The sequence below is a fragment of the Gorilla gorilla genome, chromosome 2 (assembly GCF_029281585.2).
Source record: "Gorilla gorilla gorilla isolate KB3781 chromosome 2, NHGRI_mGorGor1-v2.1_pri, whole genome shotgun sequence".
Lineage (NCBI taxonomy): Eukaryota > Metazoa > Chordata > Mammalia > Primates > Hominidae > Gorilla > Gorilla gorilla.
The window spans coordinates 145,667,474-145,686,731 of record NC_086017.1 but is presented as its reverse complement, the minus strand read 5'-3'; the positions used below and the strand labels follow the sequence as shown (position 1 = coordinate 145,686,731).

Below are 19,258 nucleotides of genomic sequence, written 5' to 3'. Positions count from 1 at the left end.
ATTACAAGTAGGGGATTTGCTTTGCTCCTTTAATGAAGATATAAAAAATAATGCACTGGAAAGAGTGGTAGAACTGGAAAATTTGTAACCATCATGATTACTTAATAGGTTTGGGAAAGAATCGTCAAAAATGTTAAAGCAAGAGAAGAAAGTTTGTTGACAAGTGATATGGTTTGGGTCTGTGTCCCTGCTCAAATCTCATGTGGAACTATAATCCCCAATGTTAGAAGTGGGGCCTAGTGGGAGGTGACTGGATCATGGGGGCAGATTTCCCCACTGGTGCTGTTCTCGTTGTAGTGAGTTTTCCTGAGATCTGGTTGTTTAGAAGTGTGTAGCACCTCCCACTTCACTCTCTCTCTCCTGCTCCACCATGTGAAGATAGGCCTGCTTTCCCTTTGCCTTCCGCCATAACTGAAAGTTTCCTGGGGCCTCCCCAGAAGCAACTATGTTTCTACAGAACTGTGAGCCAATTAAACCTCTTTCCTTTATAAATTACCCAGCCTCAGATTTCTTTATCACAATGTGAGAACAGACTAATACAAGAAGCAAAATATTTTCATGATCTCATAGTGTTGTTCCTTCCTGCCCTTCATTGGTTGTTGGTGGTCAAAATTTTTCAGCACAATAATAAACACATTTGTTCCTTAAAAAAAAAAAAAAAGCAAGAAAGAAGTGCTGTAATACAACACAATCTCACACACGAATTCTATGGAATAGATTCCCATTACTAGATTATCTTCAGAAACCTACTTCTAGAAACTTAATCAACTTTCAGCAGCCTAATCAATGAAGCAGCAAATTAACCAGAGAGCTGCAATTCTAAATTTCTTGTATGTCCCCAGGCCAAACTTAACATCTTCATATCCTTACCATGGAATCTATCCATTTAATCCCTTAAATCTCTCTTAATTTCTCTTTGAGAGAAATTTTGATGTCAAGGGCATTAAGTAACGGCAACAATGCCCGTGACGTCAAAACTAAGCCCCAGGAATAAGTTCAAATTTAGCATTACAGTGACTAAATATTATCATAATCACACATAATTCTTTAATGAGTTACTAACAAAATAAACAATCTATTTATCAACCAGAAAACCACTTTCATTTCAACTTGCTAAACAGAATTTTGCTTTGCCCTAGGAGAAACAAAGTGCTAGCTAAGTAGCCTACCATAAAAGGAACATTGACGCTGCCTAAATTATGATTTTTAAAAAATCAAACAAGATTACCATTCACTGTACTTTTGCATCACCTTCTGTATTTTTGCATGGTGTGTAATTTTAAAATATATTCTCAAAGTTTTACTCAAATTTTAAATTAATTGCAATTTAGCAAACAGCATTAGCAGAAAACTTTGATACAGCCAGTGTTACCATCTACTACTTTGACCCAAGTTGCAAATGGCCAACCAAGGAGAAATTTTCTGGGTAAGCATAATAACATTTTTAACAAGTCAAACTCTTTCTTTGTTACGAGAAACATTTCTAAACTATTCTTAATAAGTTTTCTCAACAAAATCACAATCTCAGTGTGTACCACTCACAGAAGTGTACCTGAATAAGCTGATGACAGCCTTAATGAATGGTGACCCTACTGGTAGAAAAGGTCTTCAGAGTGAGAAATGGGACCAGTGCTCCCCTATAACTCTAACTCTTCCAATCCTTCTGAGATTGACATCCATACCAAAAATTAACAGGCAACTCTCACACATAAATGCTTTCTACTTCCCTTCCAATATTCTGTGTACTTCCTCCTAATTTACCAGCTAAATTTATGAGAAGGCAACCAGCAAATATTATTAAACTTTTCCCCCAAATTACCAATATCAATGAGTGGTGGGACTGCAAGTAATTTTTATTTTCTTCTTTTCTTTCTTCTCCCCTAATTTTCAACATGGTAAACGTGTTTTTTTTTTTTTAAAGATTCTCTTAATTTTGTTTTAAATCTAACCAAAAGAGGCAAATTCTTTAATCTGGAACTTGTTTTGTAATACCTGCCATACAGTGAAGCCAAAAGCAATTTCCATGAAACTCAGTGAATGTTAATATAAACATATAATATGATGAAGGTTAAACAAACAATGTGTGGTACGCTTTTACATTTTCTTAAAGAAGTTATGTATATATTATATGTAACCAAGGTAAAATGATCCTTGAAATAAATGATAATATTCTTATACATTTTCACAATGAATTTTTCTTCTAAAATAAAACAGCAGAATTATAATAAAAAACAATAAAGAAACTAACTTGGTATACAAATTCTTTCTTCAACAAATACTTAAGAAACACATTTAATATAAAAGACAAGATAAAAATATCAAAAAGAAGAACAAATAAATTGCTTTACCTCTTTATGTGTCACATCCAACTGACTCCTAAGACTCTTAAGTTCCTGTTCACGGATTTTCAAGCAAGTTTCTAGAGCATGTGTACGTCCTTCCCATTCAGATTTTTTATGAGCCACCATTATGTCAATCTGTTTCATGAGCTCCTGTAGTTCTGCTTCACAAGATGTCAAAAATCCCCTATAAAGAAGAACAGATCATTAAAAAAACAGAAGATATGTTCAAGTGGCTTTTCATCTTTTTCATGTAAAAATATAGCAGATGTAAATCTACCTGAAGTAAATAATTAAATGACATTAATGTCAATTAATAAATTACCAGAAGCAAAGAATAGGATTGCTGAGCTTTTGCTTTTTTTTTTTTTTTTTTTTTTTTTTGAGATGGAGTTTCATTCTTGTTGCCCAGGCTGGAGTGCAGTGGCACGATCATGGCTCACTGCAACCTCCACGTCTCGGGTTCAAGCAATTCTCCTGCCTCAGCCTCCCAAGTAGCTGGGATTACAGGCATGCGCCACCATGCCCGGCTAATTTTTATTTTTAGTAGAGATGGGGTTTTGCCATGTAGGCCAGGCTGGTTTTGAACTCCTGACCTCAGGTGATCTGCCCAGCCTCAGCCTCCCAAAGTGCTGGGATTACAGGTGTGAGCCACCATGCCCGGCCTGAGCTTTTACTTTTAATGCTCATATTAAGATGATTACTTATTCCACAGAATATCTTATCTTCCTCTCATAGCCAACCTAAAGCCCAGGTTGTTTGGTTAAGCACAAGATTGATGTTTTAAGTCTGGTTTGTGGAGCCAGGCTGCTACAGCCAACAAGCGCCTCTGTAACATATTAGGGAAGCTTTCAGGAAGGATCCAGACAAGCCTATACATCACATTTTCATCTAGCTAAAGGAAAAAGCCTTGAAAGAAAGCAGACTATCATGCAGGAAAGTGATAATACAATTGTAAGAGCTGCTTCAAGAAATTCATCCTTCAGCCAGATTTATTTCAACTATTTCTGCCCACCTTTCTGTCAGAAACTTACTGTAGTCTACCTTACTATTGTAAACCTACTGATGTCCTGGCATTTCAGGAGATGCCAGATATTGCTGAGAAACAGAAGTGGACACAGATATATTAGATTCAAAGAGGTTTCCAGAAATGGCCACAAGACAGCTCTCAGTAAGGCTTAAATACTTTCAAAAAGCACCTGTTCTTAGTGTGACAGAACCTTTGTACTTTTGCTTCTTAAGAGTAGAAAACTCAAGATAGGATGTAGGCAAACAACTAGCTTCACACTGCTGTGATGAGGCAAACAACCCAAAAAAAGTCCCCCCAAAATGCTGTGACCATGACATGGATCAACTTAGCTTTTGCTCAACACTTTTGCTTCTGTACCCAAAGCACAATATGGTCAGAGGCACAACTCAGATAAGCTTTTTAAACTGCAGTGAGAAGCTTAAGGTTAAAAGAAAACTTACCACTGGGAGTCCACACACACCACTTAGGGACCTGAGGACAGGTCTGCTGTGCCCATCACTACTACCAGACACATTGTCTGAGGCATTGGTGATCAGCTTAGCCCCTCCTGCCACCACTAGGTGACTTGGAATCAACCTACCTTGATCACTGCCAGCACCTATGCACATCATCCAGGGACCTTGGAGAGGCCTGCCTCACCCACTACTGCCACCACTGGTGCCTGTGCATGTCACCCAGGGGCCTGGGGATTGATCTGCCCTGCCTGCTATTATCAGTGCCTGTGAATGCCATCTGGGAGCCTGAGGACAAGCCCATCCTGCCTGCCACTGGCATCACTGTCTGGTACGTGATGACCAGTCTGCCTGGTGTCCCCACCCCAGCAGAGCCTTGCTATAGCCTCCACTGACAATCACAGTCCAAGTCACTGAAAAACTCACAGAAACCACTGATACTTATCATGGCTGGAAAAATCATAGAAACTACACTCTTGCACCCACTGAGAATCAAATCAAAAGCACCCTACCCAACCAACACTATAGATACACCTATATGAAAAAAATTTTCCCTATGAAAGCCAATCCATATAATTGGAAGAAGTGACTATTATACCAGATACACAGAAATCAACATAAGGACACAAGAAAAATGAAAAAGGAAAGAAAAATGACACCTCAAAGGAACACAATAATTCTCTGGTAACAGATCCCAAAGAAAAGGAAATGTATGAAATGCCTATAAAAGAATTCAAAATAATTTTATTAAATAAACTCAGTGAGATAGAAGAAAACACAGATAATAAAAACAAATCGGGAAAACAATTTATGTTCTGAAAGAGAAATTCAACAGAGATGGATATCATTAAAAAGAGCCAAACAGAAATCCTGAAACTGAAGAATTCAATAAATGAAATTTAAAAATGCAATTGAGTTTCAACAACAGAGTAGAACAAGTACAAGAATTTCTGAACTTGAAGATGGACCTTTTGAAATAACCCCATGAGACAACAACAAAAACAACAAAAGAATAAAGAACAAAAAAGAAAAAAGAAAGCGTACATGGCATACGGGAGACCATAAAGTGATCAAATATCCAAATTCTTGCTATTCCAGAAAGAGAAAAGATGAGCATAGGTAAAGAAAACCAATTTAACAAAATAATAGCTGAAAACTTCCCAATTCTTGCAAAAGATATAGATATCCAAATAAAGGAAGCTCAAATATCCCCAAATAGATTCAACCTAAAAACGTCTTCTCTAAGGCACATTATAGTCAAACTGTCAAAAGTCAAAGACAAAGAACTCTGAAACAGCAAGAGAAAAATGTCAGATGTTCTGTGAGTTCCTCACATATAAGGATATTGCCATCAGACTAACAGCAGATTTCTCAGCAGAAACCTTACAGACCAGGAGAGAATGGGGTGATATATTCAAAGTGTTAAAAGAAAACAAACAAAACTGGTGTCTAAGAATACTATACCCAACAGAGCCATCCTTCAAAAATGAAGGAGAAATAAAGTTTTTCCCAGACAAGCAAAAACTGAGATAATTCATCATCACTAGACCAGCCCTACAAAAAATGCATATGGGATTCCTACATCATGAGGCAAAAGGATGATATCTACTATCGTGAAAACACACAAAAAGTATAAGACTCATTGGTGGAGCAGAAACACAAATGAGAAAGAGAAAGGCAACAAACATTATCACTAAAAAAAAAAAGAGAGAGAGACCAAATTACACAGGTAAACAATAAAGGAAGAAGAAAGGAACAAAGGATATACAAGACCACCAGAAAGCAATTAACAAAACGACAAGAGTTAAGTCCTCACCTATCTATAACAACCCTGAATGTAAACGGTTTAAATTCCCCAATTAAAAGATATAGAATGGCTGAATATCTATAAAAAGCAAGACCTAACTATGTGCTACCTAAAAGAAGCTCACTTCATCCGTAAAGACACGCATAAATTGAAAATGAAGAGATGGGAAAAAACATCCTACACAAATGGAAACCAAAAGCATGCAGGAGTAGTTATTCCTATATCAGACAAAATAGACTTTAAGTCATATAAACATAAAAACTGACAAAGAAGGTCATTATATAATGAAAAGGGATCAATTCAGCAACAAGATATTACAGCTGTAAATATACATACATCCAACACCAGAGCACACAGACATATGAAGCAAATATTATTAGAGCTAAAGAGAGACAGACTCCAATACAATAATTGGGGATTTCGGTACCCCACTTTGAGCACTGGACAAGTGATTTAGACAGAAAATCAACAAAGAAACATGCAGTTTGTTCTACACTACAGACCAAAGAGACCTAAAGACATTTATAGAACATTTCATCTAACACCTGCAGAATACACATTCTTTAGCACACAGAACATTCTCCAGGATAGACCATATGTTAGGCCACAAAACAAGTTTCAACAAATTTTTTAAAATCAAAATCATATCAAGTATCTTAGACCACAATGGAAAAAAGCTAAAAATCAAGATTAAGAGAAACTTTGGAAACTGTACAAATACATGGAAATTAAGCAACATGCTCCTGAATGACCACTGGGTCAGTGAAGAAATTAAAAAAGAAATGCAAAAATGTCTTGAAACAAATGAAAATGAAAATACAACATACCAAAACCTACGGGATACAGCAAAGGCAGTGCTAAGAGGGGTGTTTATAGCAATAGATGCCTACATCAAAACAGCACAAAGACAAAAAAAAAAAAAAAAGATTGAAATCACACCAAGCATCTTGACCACAGTGCAATAAAAATAAGAACACCAGGAGGAATTCTCAAAACCACAAAAATACATGGAAACTAAACAACTTGCTCTTGAATGGCTTCTGGGTAAACAAAGGCAGATATCAAAAAATTCTTTGCCATGTTAAGAGGAAAGTTTACAGCTCTAAACACCTACATTAAGATCTCAAGTTAACAACCTAAAACAATGTAATGTCACACCTAAAGGAACTAGAAAAATAAGAACTAAACCCAAAGCCAGCAGAAAAAAAGAAGTAACTAAAATCAGAGCAGAAATAAACAAAATTGAGACCAAAACAAATGAAATAAACAGTTGATAACAAGATTGATAGACTGCTAGCTAAATCACCAAAAAAAAAGGAAGATCCAAATAAGTACAATCAGAAATGACAAAGGTGACATTACAACCAATCCCACAGAAGTACAAAAGATCCTCACAGACTACTATGAACATCCGTATGCACACAGGCTAGAAAATCTAGAGGAAATGGAAAAATTCCTGGAAACACACAACCTCCCAGAATTGAACCAGGAAGAAAGAGAAATCCTCGATAGATTAATAACGAGTTATAAAATTAAATCAGTAATAAAAAGCCTACCAACCAAAGAAGCCCCAGACCAGATGGATTCACAGCCAAATTCTACCAGACGTATAAATAAGAGGTAGTACCACTACTGAAACTATTCCAAAACATTGAGGAGGAGGGATCCATCTCTAACTCATTCTATGAAACCAACATCACCCTGATACCAAAATCTGGCAAAGATAAAACAAAAAAAAAGAAAACTACAGACCAATATCCCTAATGAACATAGATGCGAAAATCCTCAACAAAATACAAACTGAATCCAGCAGCACATCAAAAAGATAATCCATCACAATCAAGGGGGCTTTATTCCTGGGATGCAAGGATGGTTCAACATAGAAAAAATCAATAAATGTGATTCATCACATGAACAGAATTAAAAACAAAAACCATATGATCACCTCAATAGACGCAGAAAAAGCATTCAATAAAACTTAATATCCCTTCACGTTAAAAGCCCTCAACAAACTAGGCATTGAAGGAACCGACCTCAAAATAGTAAGAGCCATCTATGACAAACCCACAGCCAATATCATACTGAATAGGCAAAAGTTAAAAGCATTCCCCTTGACAACTGGAACATGACAAGGATGTCCTCTCTTGCCACTCCTACTCAACCTAGTACTTGATGTCCTAGCCAGAGCAACCAGGCAAGAGAAAGAAATAAAAGGTATTCAAATAGGAAAAGAAAAAGTCAAATTATCTATCTTTGCTGATTATATCATTCTTTACCTAGAAAACCCTAAAGATTTACCAAAATGTTCCTAGACCTGATAAACAAGCTTCGGTAAAGTTTCAGAATACAAAATCAATGTACAAAAATCAGCAGCATTTCTATACATCAATAACGTCCAAGCTGAGTACTGAATCAAGAACACAATCCCATTTACAATAGCCACACATAAAAAAAAAAAATCTAAGAATACATCTAACTACAGAGGTGAAAAACCTCTACAAAAAGAATTACAAAACACTGCTTAAAGAAATCACAGATGACATAAACAAATGGAAAAACATTCCATGCTCATGGATTGGAAGAATTTATACAGTTAAAACGGCCGTCCTGTCCAAAGCAACCTATAGATTCAATACAATTCCTATCAAATTACTGTCATTCTTCACAGAATTAGAAAAAAACTATTTTAAAATTCATATGGAACCAAAAAAGAGCCCAAATAGCCAAAGCAACCCTACGCAAGAAGAACAAAGCTAGAGGCATCATATTGCCTTGCTTTACACTACAATGCTATAGTAACCAAAACAGCATGATACTGGTACAAAAATGGACACATAGACCAATGGAACAAAACAGAGAACCAGAAATAAAGCTACACACTTAAAATGAACTGATCTTCAACAAAGCTGACAAAAACAAACAATGGAGAAAGGATACTCTGTTCAATAAATGGTGCTGGGAAAACTGGCTACTTGTATGAAGAATGAAACTCAACCCCTACACTTCCTCACCATATGCAAAAATTAATTCAAGATGGATTAGATTTAAATGTAAGATCTCAAACTATAAGAATCCTAGGAAAAAAATCTAGGAAATACTCTTCTGGACACTGGCCTAGGCAGAGAATTTATGACTCAAAAAGATATGTCCTCAAAAGCAAATGCAATAAAAACAAAAATTGACAATTGGGACCTAACTAAAGAGCTTTGCACAGAAAAAAAAACTACCGACAGAGTGAACTGACAACTTACAGAATGAGAGAACGTATTTGCAAACCATGCATCCAACAAAGGGCTAATATCCATAAACTACAAGGAACTTGAAAAATGTTCAACATCACTAATCATCAGAGAAATGCAAATCAAAACCAAAATGAGATACCACCTCATACCAGTCAGAATGGCTATTATTAAAAAGTCAAAAAATAACAGATGTTGGTGAGGCGGTGGAGAAAAGGCAACACCGTTGGTGGGAATGCAAATTAGTTCAACCCCTGTGGAAAGCAGTTTGGAGATTTCTCAAATAACTAAAAATAGAATGAGACTACCAATCGATTCAGCAATTCCATTACTAGGTATATACTCGAAGGAAAATAAATAATTCTACCAAAAAGACACATGCGCTCACATGTTCATCGCAACACCAATCACAATAGCAGACATGAAACCAACCTATGTACCCATTGATGGTGGATTGGATAAAGAAAATGTGGTACATATACACCATGGAATACTACACAGCCATAAAAGAAAAACAAAATGTTCTTTGCAGCAATGTGGATGCAGCTGCAGGCTATTATCCTAAGCAAATTAACACAGAAGCAGAGAACCAAATACTGCATGTTTTCATTTACAAGTGGAAGCTAAACATTGAGTACACACAGACATCAAGATGGGAATAATAAGCCAGGCATGGTGGCTCACACCTGTAATCCCAGCACTTTGGGAGGCTGAGGCGGGGGGATCACTTGAGATCAGGAGTTTGAGACCAGCCTGGCCAACATGGCAAAATCCCATCTCTACCAAAAATACAAAAAAAATTTGCTGGGCATGGTGGTGTGTGCCTGTAATCCCAGCTACTTGCAAGGCTGAGACAGGAGACTCACTGGAACCCAGAAGACAGAGGTTGCAGTGAGCCAAGATCATGCTACTGCACTCCAGCCTGGGCAACAGAGAGAGACTCCATCTCAAAAAAAAAAAAAAAAAAAAAAAAAAAAAAAGATGAAGATGGGAACAACAGACACTGGAGACTCCAAAAGAAGGCAAGGGCAGAGGGTGGGCAAAGGCTGAAAAACTATCTATTGTGTACTATGTTCATTATTTGGGTGATAGGATACATACAAGCCCAAGCTTCAGCATCACACAATACACCCATATAACAAACCAGCACATGTACCCCTGAATCTAAAAAATAAAAACAGTACAAAGACTTCAAATAAACAACCTAACAATGCACTTCAAGTAGCAAAGCAAGAACAAACAAAATCCAATTAGCAGAAGGAAAAAAATAACAAAGATCAGATCAGAAGTAAACAAAATGGAGACTAAAAAACAATACAAAGAATCAATGAAACAAAAAGTTGGTTTTTTAAAAAGACAAAATCGATAAACCATTAGCTAGACTAACCAAGAAAAAAGAGAAGACCCAAATAAATAAAATCAGACACAGAAAAGGCAATATTACAACTGATAACCACAGAAATACAAAGGGTCATTAGAGATTATTACAAACAACTATATGCTAACAAATAGGAACACCTAGAGGAAATAAATTCCTGGACACACATAACCTACCAAGATTGAACTCGGAAGAATTAGAAAACCTGAAAAGACCAATAATGAGTAACATGACTGAACCAGGAATAAAAAGTCTCCCAAGAGAGAAAAGCCCAGGACCTGATGGCATTACTGCTGGATTCTACCAACTTCATAAAGAAGAACATCAATTCTTCTCAAAGTATTCCAAAAAAATTGAAGACGAGAAAAATTTTCCTAACTCATTCTACAAGGCCACCTTTACTCTGATGACAAAAGCAGACAAAGACACAACAAAAGAAGACAACTACACGCCAATATCCCTGATGAACACAGATGCAAAAATCCTCAACAAAATACTAGCCAACCAAATCCAACAACAGAACAGAAAGATAATACAGCATGATCAAGTGGGATTTATCCCAGGTATGCAACATATACAAATCAATAAAAGTGATACATCACATCAACAGAATGAAAGACAAAAACCATATGATCATCTCAACAGATACAGGAAAAGCACTTGATAAAATTCAACATCTCTCCATGATAAAAACTCTCAAGCATAGAAGGAACATACCTCAACATAATAAAGGCCATATAAGACAACTCCCCAGGTATCATTATACTGGATGGGGAAAAGCTGAAAGCCCTTCCTCTAAGAACCTGAACACAACAAGGATGCCCACTTCCACCACTCCCATTCAACACATAACTGAAAGTCCCAGTCAGAGCAATCAGGCAAGAAAAAGAAATAGAGGCATCCAAATTGGAAAGGAGGAAGTCAAATTGTTGCTCTTTGTGTACAACATAATCTGACATACAGAAAAACCTAAAGACTCCACCAAAAAAGTCTTAGAACTGATAAAGAAATTCAGCAAAGTTGCGGAATACAAAATCAACATACAAAAATCAGTAATGTTTCTATACACCAATAATGAACTAGCTGAAAGAGAAATCAAAAAACCAATCCCATTTACAACAGCTACCAGAAAAAAAAAATACCTAGGATTAAATTTAACCAAGGACATAAAAGACCTCTACAAAGAAAACTATGAAACACTAATGAAAGAAATTGAAGATACAAACAAACAAAAAGACATTCATGCCCATGGGTCAGAAGAATTAATATATTCAAATGATTATATCCAAATCTATCTACAGATTCAATGCAATCTCTATCAAAATACCTATGACATGCTTCACAGAAATAGAAAAAATAATACTAAAATTCACAGCGAACCATAAAAGGCCCTGAATAGCCAAAGGAATTTTGATCAAAAGGAACAAAACTGGAGGTATCACACTACCTGACTTCAAAATATACTACCAAGCTATAATAACCAAAATAGCATGGTATTAGTATAAAAGCAGACACATACACCAACGGAACAGAATAGACAACCCAGAAATTGTATTTACAGCCAACTGATTTTCAACAAAGGTGCCAATAACATACAATGGGAAAAGGATGCCCTATTCAATAAATGGTGCTGGAAAAAATTGATATTCACACGCAGAAAAATGAAACTAGACCCCATCTCTCACCATATTAAAAAAAAATCAACTCAAAATGGACTAAAGACTTAAATGTAAGACCCAAAACTATAAAACTACTAGAAGAAAACATAGGGATTGGGTACAGTGGCTGATGCCTGTGATCCCAACTACTCAGGAGGCTGAGGCAGGAGGATCACTTGAGGCCAGGAGTTCAAGAACTGCTTGAGCAACACAATGAGATCTCTTAAAAAAAAAAACCTTCTTAAATTAGCCAGATGACATGCCTGTGGTCCCAGATACTTGGGACACTGAAGCAGGTGGATCACTTGAACCCAGGAGTTTGAGGCTACAGTGAGCTACGACAGTGCTGCTGTACTCCAGCCTGCACAACAGAATGAGACGCCCGTCTCTAAAAAAACAAAAAGAAAATATAGAGGAAATGCTTCAGGACACTGGTCAAGGCAAAGATTTTATGGTTAAGACTTCAAAAGCACAGGCAACAAAAACAAAAACCGACAATTGGGACCTAGTTAAACTAAAAAGTTTTTGCACAGCAAAGGAAACAATAGAGTCAAAGACAACTTGTAGAATGGGAGAAAATATTTGCAAACTATTCATTCAACAAGGGACTAAACATCCAGAATATACAAGAAAAACAACTCAACAGCAAAAAAACAAAAAACCCTATTAAAATGTGGGCAAAGGATTTGAATAGACATTTCTCTAAAGAAGACATACAAATGGCCAAAAGGTGTATGAAAAAATGGTCGACACCACTAAATCACCAGGAAAATGCAAGTGAAAACCACAATGATTCATCTCACCCCAGTTAGAATGATTATCAAAAAGACAAAATATAACAAATGCTGGGGAGGATGTGGACAAAAGGGAACTCTCATATGCTGTTGGTGAGAATGTAAAATTAGTACAGCCATTATGGAAAACTAAATGGAGTTTTCTAAAAAACTAAAAATAGAACTACCATATTGTATATAGCACCCTTAACATAAGTAACTCCATTTTAGAAAGAGACTGCATCTCACATTTCAAAAGACATCATGCCCACAGGGACCCGATGTTCACCTTATCAATAAAGACTGCACTCAATCAGATAATGACATAAACAGGCACAATATTTCACTATCAGTGATCACCAGAAGATTCTGTGGCCACAAAAAGAGCAAGACTTTACCAGCTCAAAACAGCTGTCTTGATAACAGCCTGTCTTGCTGTCACTTGTGATCAGCACCTGGCATCTGTCGCCAAAGGCTCTTCCTTGCAAGATGTTGACAACCGTCCAGATCAGGCCAGAATATTCTCTTTGTCCAGTTGCTCTCTTTGGACTAGTTCTTTAGCCCCCCCTTTTTTTTTCTATCCTTTTCTCCTGTTAAATGTTACTTTGTTTGATGTGGAATGTTTACACTGTAACATTTACATATATTAATTTAATACACTATTATGTATGGTTTGCAATACTGACTGACTTGTGGAGAGGCTTGAGCCTGTATGCCCATGGCTCTGACTATTGAGTGAACTGGTAGTACTAGGGGGAAATGCCTCCTTAGGAACTCCATGTAGCTTGTGGCTTTTATGACTGAAATAGCATCAATAAAAGTTTGCTCTTGTAGAAAAGACACAAACATGTATGGACCTGGTTATGTCTGACTTTGCACCACTCACAACACATATGATCCAGAAAGCACACTATTGGGTAATCTATCCAAAGGAAAGGAAATCAGTATGTGAAGGGGATACTTGTACCCCAATGTTTACTGCAGCAATATTCACAATAACCAAGATATGGAATTGACTTGAGTGTCCAACAGCAGATTAATGGATAAAGAAAATGTCAGAAATATATCCATCATGGAATACTATTCAGCCATAAAAAAGAATGAAGCCCTGTTACTTGCAGCAACATGGATAAAACTGGAGGTCGTTAAGTGAAATAATAGGCACAGAAAGACAAATATCTCATGTTCTCATTCATACGTGGGGTCTAAAAAAGTTCACCTCATGGAGGTAGAGAGTAGAACGATGGTTACCAGAGGCTGGGAAGGGGTTGGGGGTGAAGAATGTTTGGTTAATGGGTACAAACCATACAGTTAGGTAGAAGAGTAAGCTCTAGTGTTAAATAGCACAGTAAGGTGACTACTAAGTAACTAGTATGTAACTAGTTAAGTAATTAGCACAGTAGGGTGACTAGCACAGTAAGGTTCCTTAAACTTTAACAATTTACTATATATTTCAAAGTAGGTAGAAGAATTGAAATGTTCCCAACACAAAAAATAAAATGCTTGAGCTGACAGGTATACTAAATACCCTTATTTGATCATTACACATTATATGTATGTATCAAAGTATCATGTGAACTCTATAAATATGTAATTATGTATTAACCAAAAAAATTAATTTTAAAAAAAGCAAACTTACCCACCATGCCCTCGATTTTGTATTCCTTCTAACAAAGCCTCCATCACCAAATCCCCTTTGTTTTGGCAACTGACAAAGAAAAAAATATCAGTCAGGAGACAATTCATTTCTTCAGTTCTAACATTCTAACTTACAACTTAAGAATGTGAATGAAAGCATACATAACAATGAAAAAATTCAGCACTTCTTAAGGTGACTGTAGAAGCAGTCAAAGAACATCACTTCAGGAATACTAGGAACAAACTATTTCGGACTAAAACAGAGTAACTTAAAAATATCTGAATTGCGGTTGACACTCTCTCCGTGTAACTATCAAATATCTCATTGTTCTTTGCCTAATTCCTAATGTCGGGTGGGCGGGGGTGGAGGTGGGATCTCTCTAGCAGAGGGATACACAAACTCCCTTAACAAAATGAGAAAGAAATTGGGTTCACACATGTCAGAGGGAAAGTATAGCTTTTTAAAAATTAAAGAGATAGTATAAAAAATGCAAAGTGTACTGAGATTAAACTCTTTGGTCTATCATGGGAAAGCCTACTCACCCCTGAAGACAGGCTCATAGAGCTTCCTGCATGCAACATCCTCTCTCCACCGAAAGGCAGCCACAGGGCCCTCCCACCTCTGCACTTCATTTGCTCCCAGTGCTTAATAGGTTCTTTCATAGGAGTTACACCACACTGGAAGTGAGTTTTTTACATACTATTTTTCCTTACTAGACTATTCATCCCTCCAGGGCAGAAACCCAATTTTATTCATCTCTGCAGCTGCAGAGCTCAATGTAGCATTTCAACATGGCACGTGGCAGATTCTTTTGGCTGAACTTAACTCCCCTCCCTCTTTTACCTACCCTCTCCCCCATGCAAACTGGTCACAGCTGGGGAACTACATGAAGGGTCTAGCAGAGAAAGAGGGAAAGGGAGATAGAAGACTGCCATATAAACAGCAAGATACAGTTGGGTGCGGTGGCTCATGCCTGTAATCCTAGAACTTGGGAGGCCGAGGGAGGCGGATCACCTGAGGTCAGGAGTTTGAGACCAGCCTGGCCAACATGGTAAAACTCCGCCTCTACCAAAAAAAAAAAAAAATTAGCTGGGCCTGGTGGCATGCACCTGTAGTTCCAGCCATGGGGAGGCTGAGGTAGGAAAATCGCTTGAAGTCGGGAGGCGGAGGTTGCAGTGATCCGAGATCACACCATTGCACTACAGCCTGGGTGGCAGAGAGAGATTCCATCTCAAATAAATAAATAAATAAATAAATAAAATAAAATAAAATAAAATAAAATAAAGGGTAAGATACACGATGAAGAAAGGTGACAGTGAGAAAGGAAAGAGGACCCTTAAACTCAGTAGTGTTGATTAATATGTGTATGCTTCTCGCCTTTTATAATAACTCTTCAAAATGTTCAATGTCAAACCACTTTTCATTCCAAAATGCTTTTTCCTTAAACCCTTAGACAATAACCAGACTGTGGTGTAGAGGTTCTGCCCCTGGGCTAATCCTCATCTAAAAATTATACTGCTATAAGAAGTAGATTATTTTACTCAACACATAATTCAGTGTTGTACTAACAACTAGATATATAGTGATGAAAGATATGGCCCCTTTCAAGGTATTAATAGTCTAGTATGGGACAGAAAAAAATGAGCCAAAAAGGCTTTCCCAGTGTGATAAATATAGTGAGAGGCATGCCCAGGGTGTTCCAGAGACACAGAGGAGAATGAGAAGACTGGAAAATAGAACCACTGCACCTTATTTGCATCTATTTTTAAAGATACTAACAAACTGAGTATTAAATTATTTGTGCACAAACGTGACAGGGAGGATTTTTTTTCTAGTTGGTTTATCCTACACATTACACCAAAATTGCAAAAATAAAAACCTAAAGAAAAAGGTTCCCATGTTTTACTCCACTTTCAAATCACAATACAGTCAAACTACAATGCAACCAAGATTCCATGTTTTGGTCCACTCTAGGAGAACTGGGAGGCAGTACACGGTCCACACCACACTAGATGGAGACCCAGGATACAGTCCTACTCTGCAACTAACTAGCTTTATATTCTCAGACTTGTTTTAACATCTGCAAAATGAGGGGCATGAACAATATTCTCTAAGGTTTCTTCCAGCTTTTTCATGCGTTCTAACAGCCAATTAAATGTCCACTGTAAGTAGCATGCTCCTGACAACCATACATGGATACTTAACTGACATGTAGGAAAGTGCTATTCTTATTGACAGTGCTATCACAGTTATTCAAAATTATCATTAGTAAAATTATACTTATTTAGGTCATGTTATTCTTAAACATTAATATATTTAGTAATATACATTAACATATTTTCTATGACTATTTAATAATATACTTATAATAGAAGTTAAGTTACTGAATGTTCAACAGCTGCCTTGTACACATTGTCTAAATCAATCTTCACAATACTCATAAAAGACAGATACTATTACTTTGAGAAAACAGGCTTAGAGAGTTAAATAACTTGACTATGATAAACTAAAAATTATAGTCCTGGATTCAACCTAGACAGTGTGGCAATCAATCGAGTCACAATCAATGTGCAACCTTTATATATTTTACAGTATTCTATATCTTAAAATATATCAGCCTATCTTTTGGCTTAATAGTGTCTTTGCAATAAAAAAAGAAATTAAACTGAAGTATGACATCACTACTGTGGCCACCAGGTGGCAGCAGCACAATAATGAAATAGTCACATAAGAAATATTGCTATTTTAGAAATCAAAATGGTCTAAGATAGAGATTCCTGTTTAAAAAAAAAAAAAAAAGGAGTGAAGTGGACCAGTAATATCCTCTGTGAGAAATAAAGTAAACTTACTAATGTGCAAAGTGTTTCTGTAATACCTTCACCATCTGCCTGAGTAGTGCCAAACACCATCAATTCTCAGGATCAGGCAAATAGTAAGGGCTGATTTTCTGTGGATGTTTGTCATCTGAGTTGCTCATAGTTATATCACTGATTCTTTTCCTAACCAACCTGACCATCATTCAACTCTATGCACTATGTCACTTTGATTTCTTCTTTGCATGTGCCATATAATTACATAAAATTAGATATTCTTTGTAATATTTTAAATACAAATTAAAACACTGTTTGATAATCTGCTACTCCACGCCACTAACATGCAAAGCTAATGTGATTAAATGGAAAATGTATACCTCTACCATTGGTACAAACTTACTCATTTCTGCAGTTAGAACAAAACATCAACAAACAAAAATTATTAATTATAACTTTCCTTTGGAATGAAGGCTGTTTTAAATCAATGAAACCTGGAATTGGATAGTGAAAGGAAATATAAGCTTTTACATCAAGTGTGGGGAGCAAGGAAAACACACTTTAAATTTAAGGGAAAAAGAATACAAATAGAATGTCTTATAATAGGCAGATCTTTGAAATTCATTAACATAGACTTTATGAGCTAGAAAGCACTTCAGGCCTCTAATTTAACTTTATCATTTTACAGATCAGGAAAAATATCATAGTATATGCCCAAGACCAAATTATTCACAAAATGGGACACAGGAAGAAAATAAAAACTCCAGACAGAATTATGAATAAATGTGTACATACTAAGAGAAGGGATATGCCTAACCTTCAAGTCTAAAGGAGGATAACGCTCTCTGTCCCTGTACCTGCCTTGGTGTCGTTTTCATTACAAAGCTCTATGGTTGTGTCACATATACCATGGCCAGTAAACTATGGCTGTTCCAATGAACAATCAGTATTACTAAGCATTTTCCAGAAAGGCTCCTAATTAAACTGATACCAGTAAATAAGGTATTAGAGAAACTTTTCAAAATATTAAAGTTTTTAAAAAATTGTCCAAACTATAGTTCAAAATCCAGGAAGAACAATGAGAAAGTCTGAGAAATAGGAGTACATAAAAACAAACTTTTATATGAAAAGGTGCCATAAGCAAAGTTAACGGACAGATGACAACAGTACCTGAAAGTTTTACCACAAACGGTTAATTACCCAAATATATAAGGAGCTTATAAAAGATTAGGCAAAAAATCTATAGAAACATGGGCGAGAGGTATAAACAAGCAATGCACAGAAAAATACAAATGACAGTAAAAATATGAAAAGATGTTCAACCTTGCTCATAAGAGAAATACAAATTAAAACTACACTAAGTTACCCTTTCTTCTGTACCAGATTAACCAAAAATTAAATGTTTGATAATACACTCTGATGACAAGGCTGTGGGACAACAGGCACTCATATACATAATAGGTAGGAATGCAAAATGAACACAACTGCTATAGAGGAGACTTTGGTAATACCTAACAACTGATATATGCATTTACCCTTTTATCCAACAATGCTACTTTTAAGAATCTATCCCACAGGCTCATTGGCAAAAATGCAAAACAACATATCCACAGGGATATTCACTGCAGGACTATTTGTAATAGCAGAAAATAACACAAGTGTCTATCAAGAGGGGACGAATTAAATATTCATCCACCAATGGAGTACTACGAAACTGCAAAAAGGAATAACAATCTCTACATACTCCTAAGGAGGGGATCTACAGGACATATATCACTAGGTGAAAAACCCAAGATGAAAAACAGTATACATAATAGCACATTTTACCTAAGAAAGAAAGGTATGTTTGTCCATGTAGATTTGCTTTTAGGTACATGTTTTTTTAATGGAAGGATAGACTCAAAACTAGTAAAAACAGTATCGGTAAGGAAGGAAAATAAGCAGAGTGGAAGAAACAGAGATGAAAGCTAAATTGTTTTATGGGTACTTGTTTTATGGGTACTTGTTTTATGGGAATTATGCTAAGGTTTTGCATATAATAAAACAAATCAAAATGGGGAAAAAAGCAGTACTGAAAAATTGGAAACAAAATAAAATAAATCAACTACCAACTAGATATCAACTTGATAGGCT

The 19,258-nt window shown here is 36.3% G+C and overlaps 1 protein-coding gene across 50 annotated transcripts in view; it reads right to left on the bottom strand.

Moving 5' to 3' along the window:
* CEP63 (centrosomal protein 63) overlaps positions 1-19,258 on the bottom strand; it is an 89,649-nt gene that overhangs the window by 65,604 nt on the left and 4,787 nt on the right. For 37 of the 50 annotated variants that reach the window (XM_055383314.2, XM_055383317.2, XM_019023953.4 and 34 more), the window contains 2 exons: positions 14,316-14,384; positions 2,349-2,526 (listed from right to left, as the gene is read on the bottom strand). In XM_055383314.2, the coding sequence (XP_055239289.2) occupies positions 2,349-2,526; positions 14,316-14,359 (222 nt within the window). In that variant the 5' untranslated portion in view covers positions 14,360-14,384. Of the gene's footprint in view, positions 1-2,348; positions 2,527-14,315; positions 14,385-19,258 lie in introns of those variants that run through there. The other 13 variants (XM_055383318.2, XM_055383320.2, XM_055383324.2 and 10 more) reach the window with 2 other exon arrangements.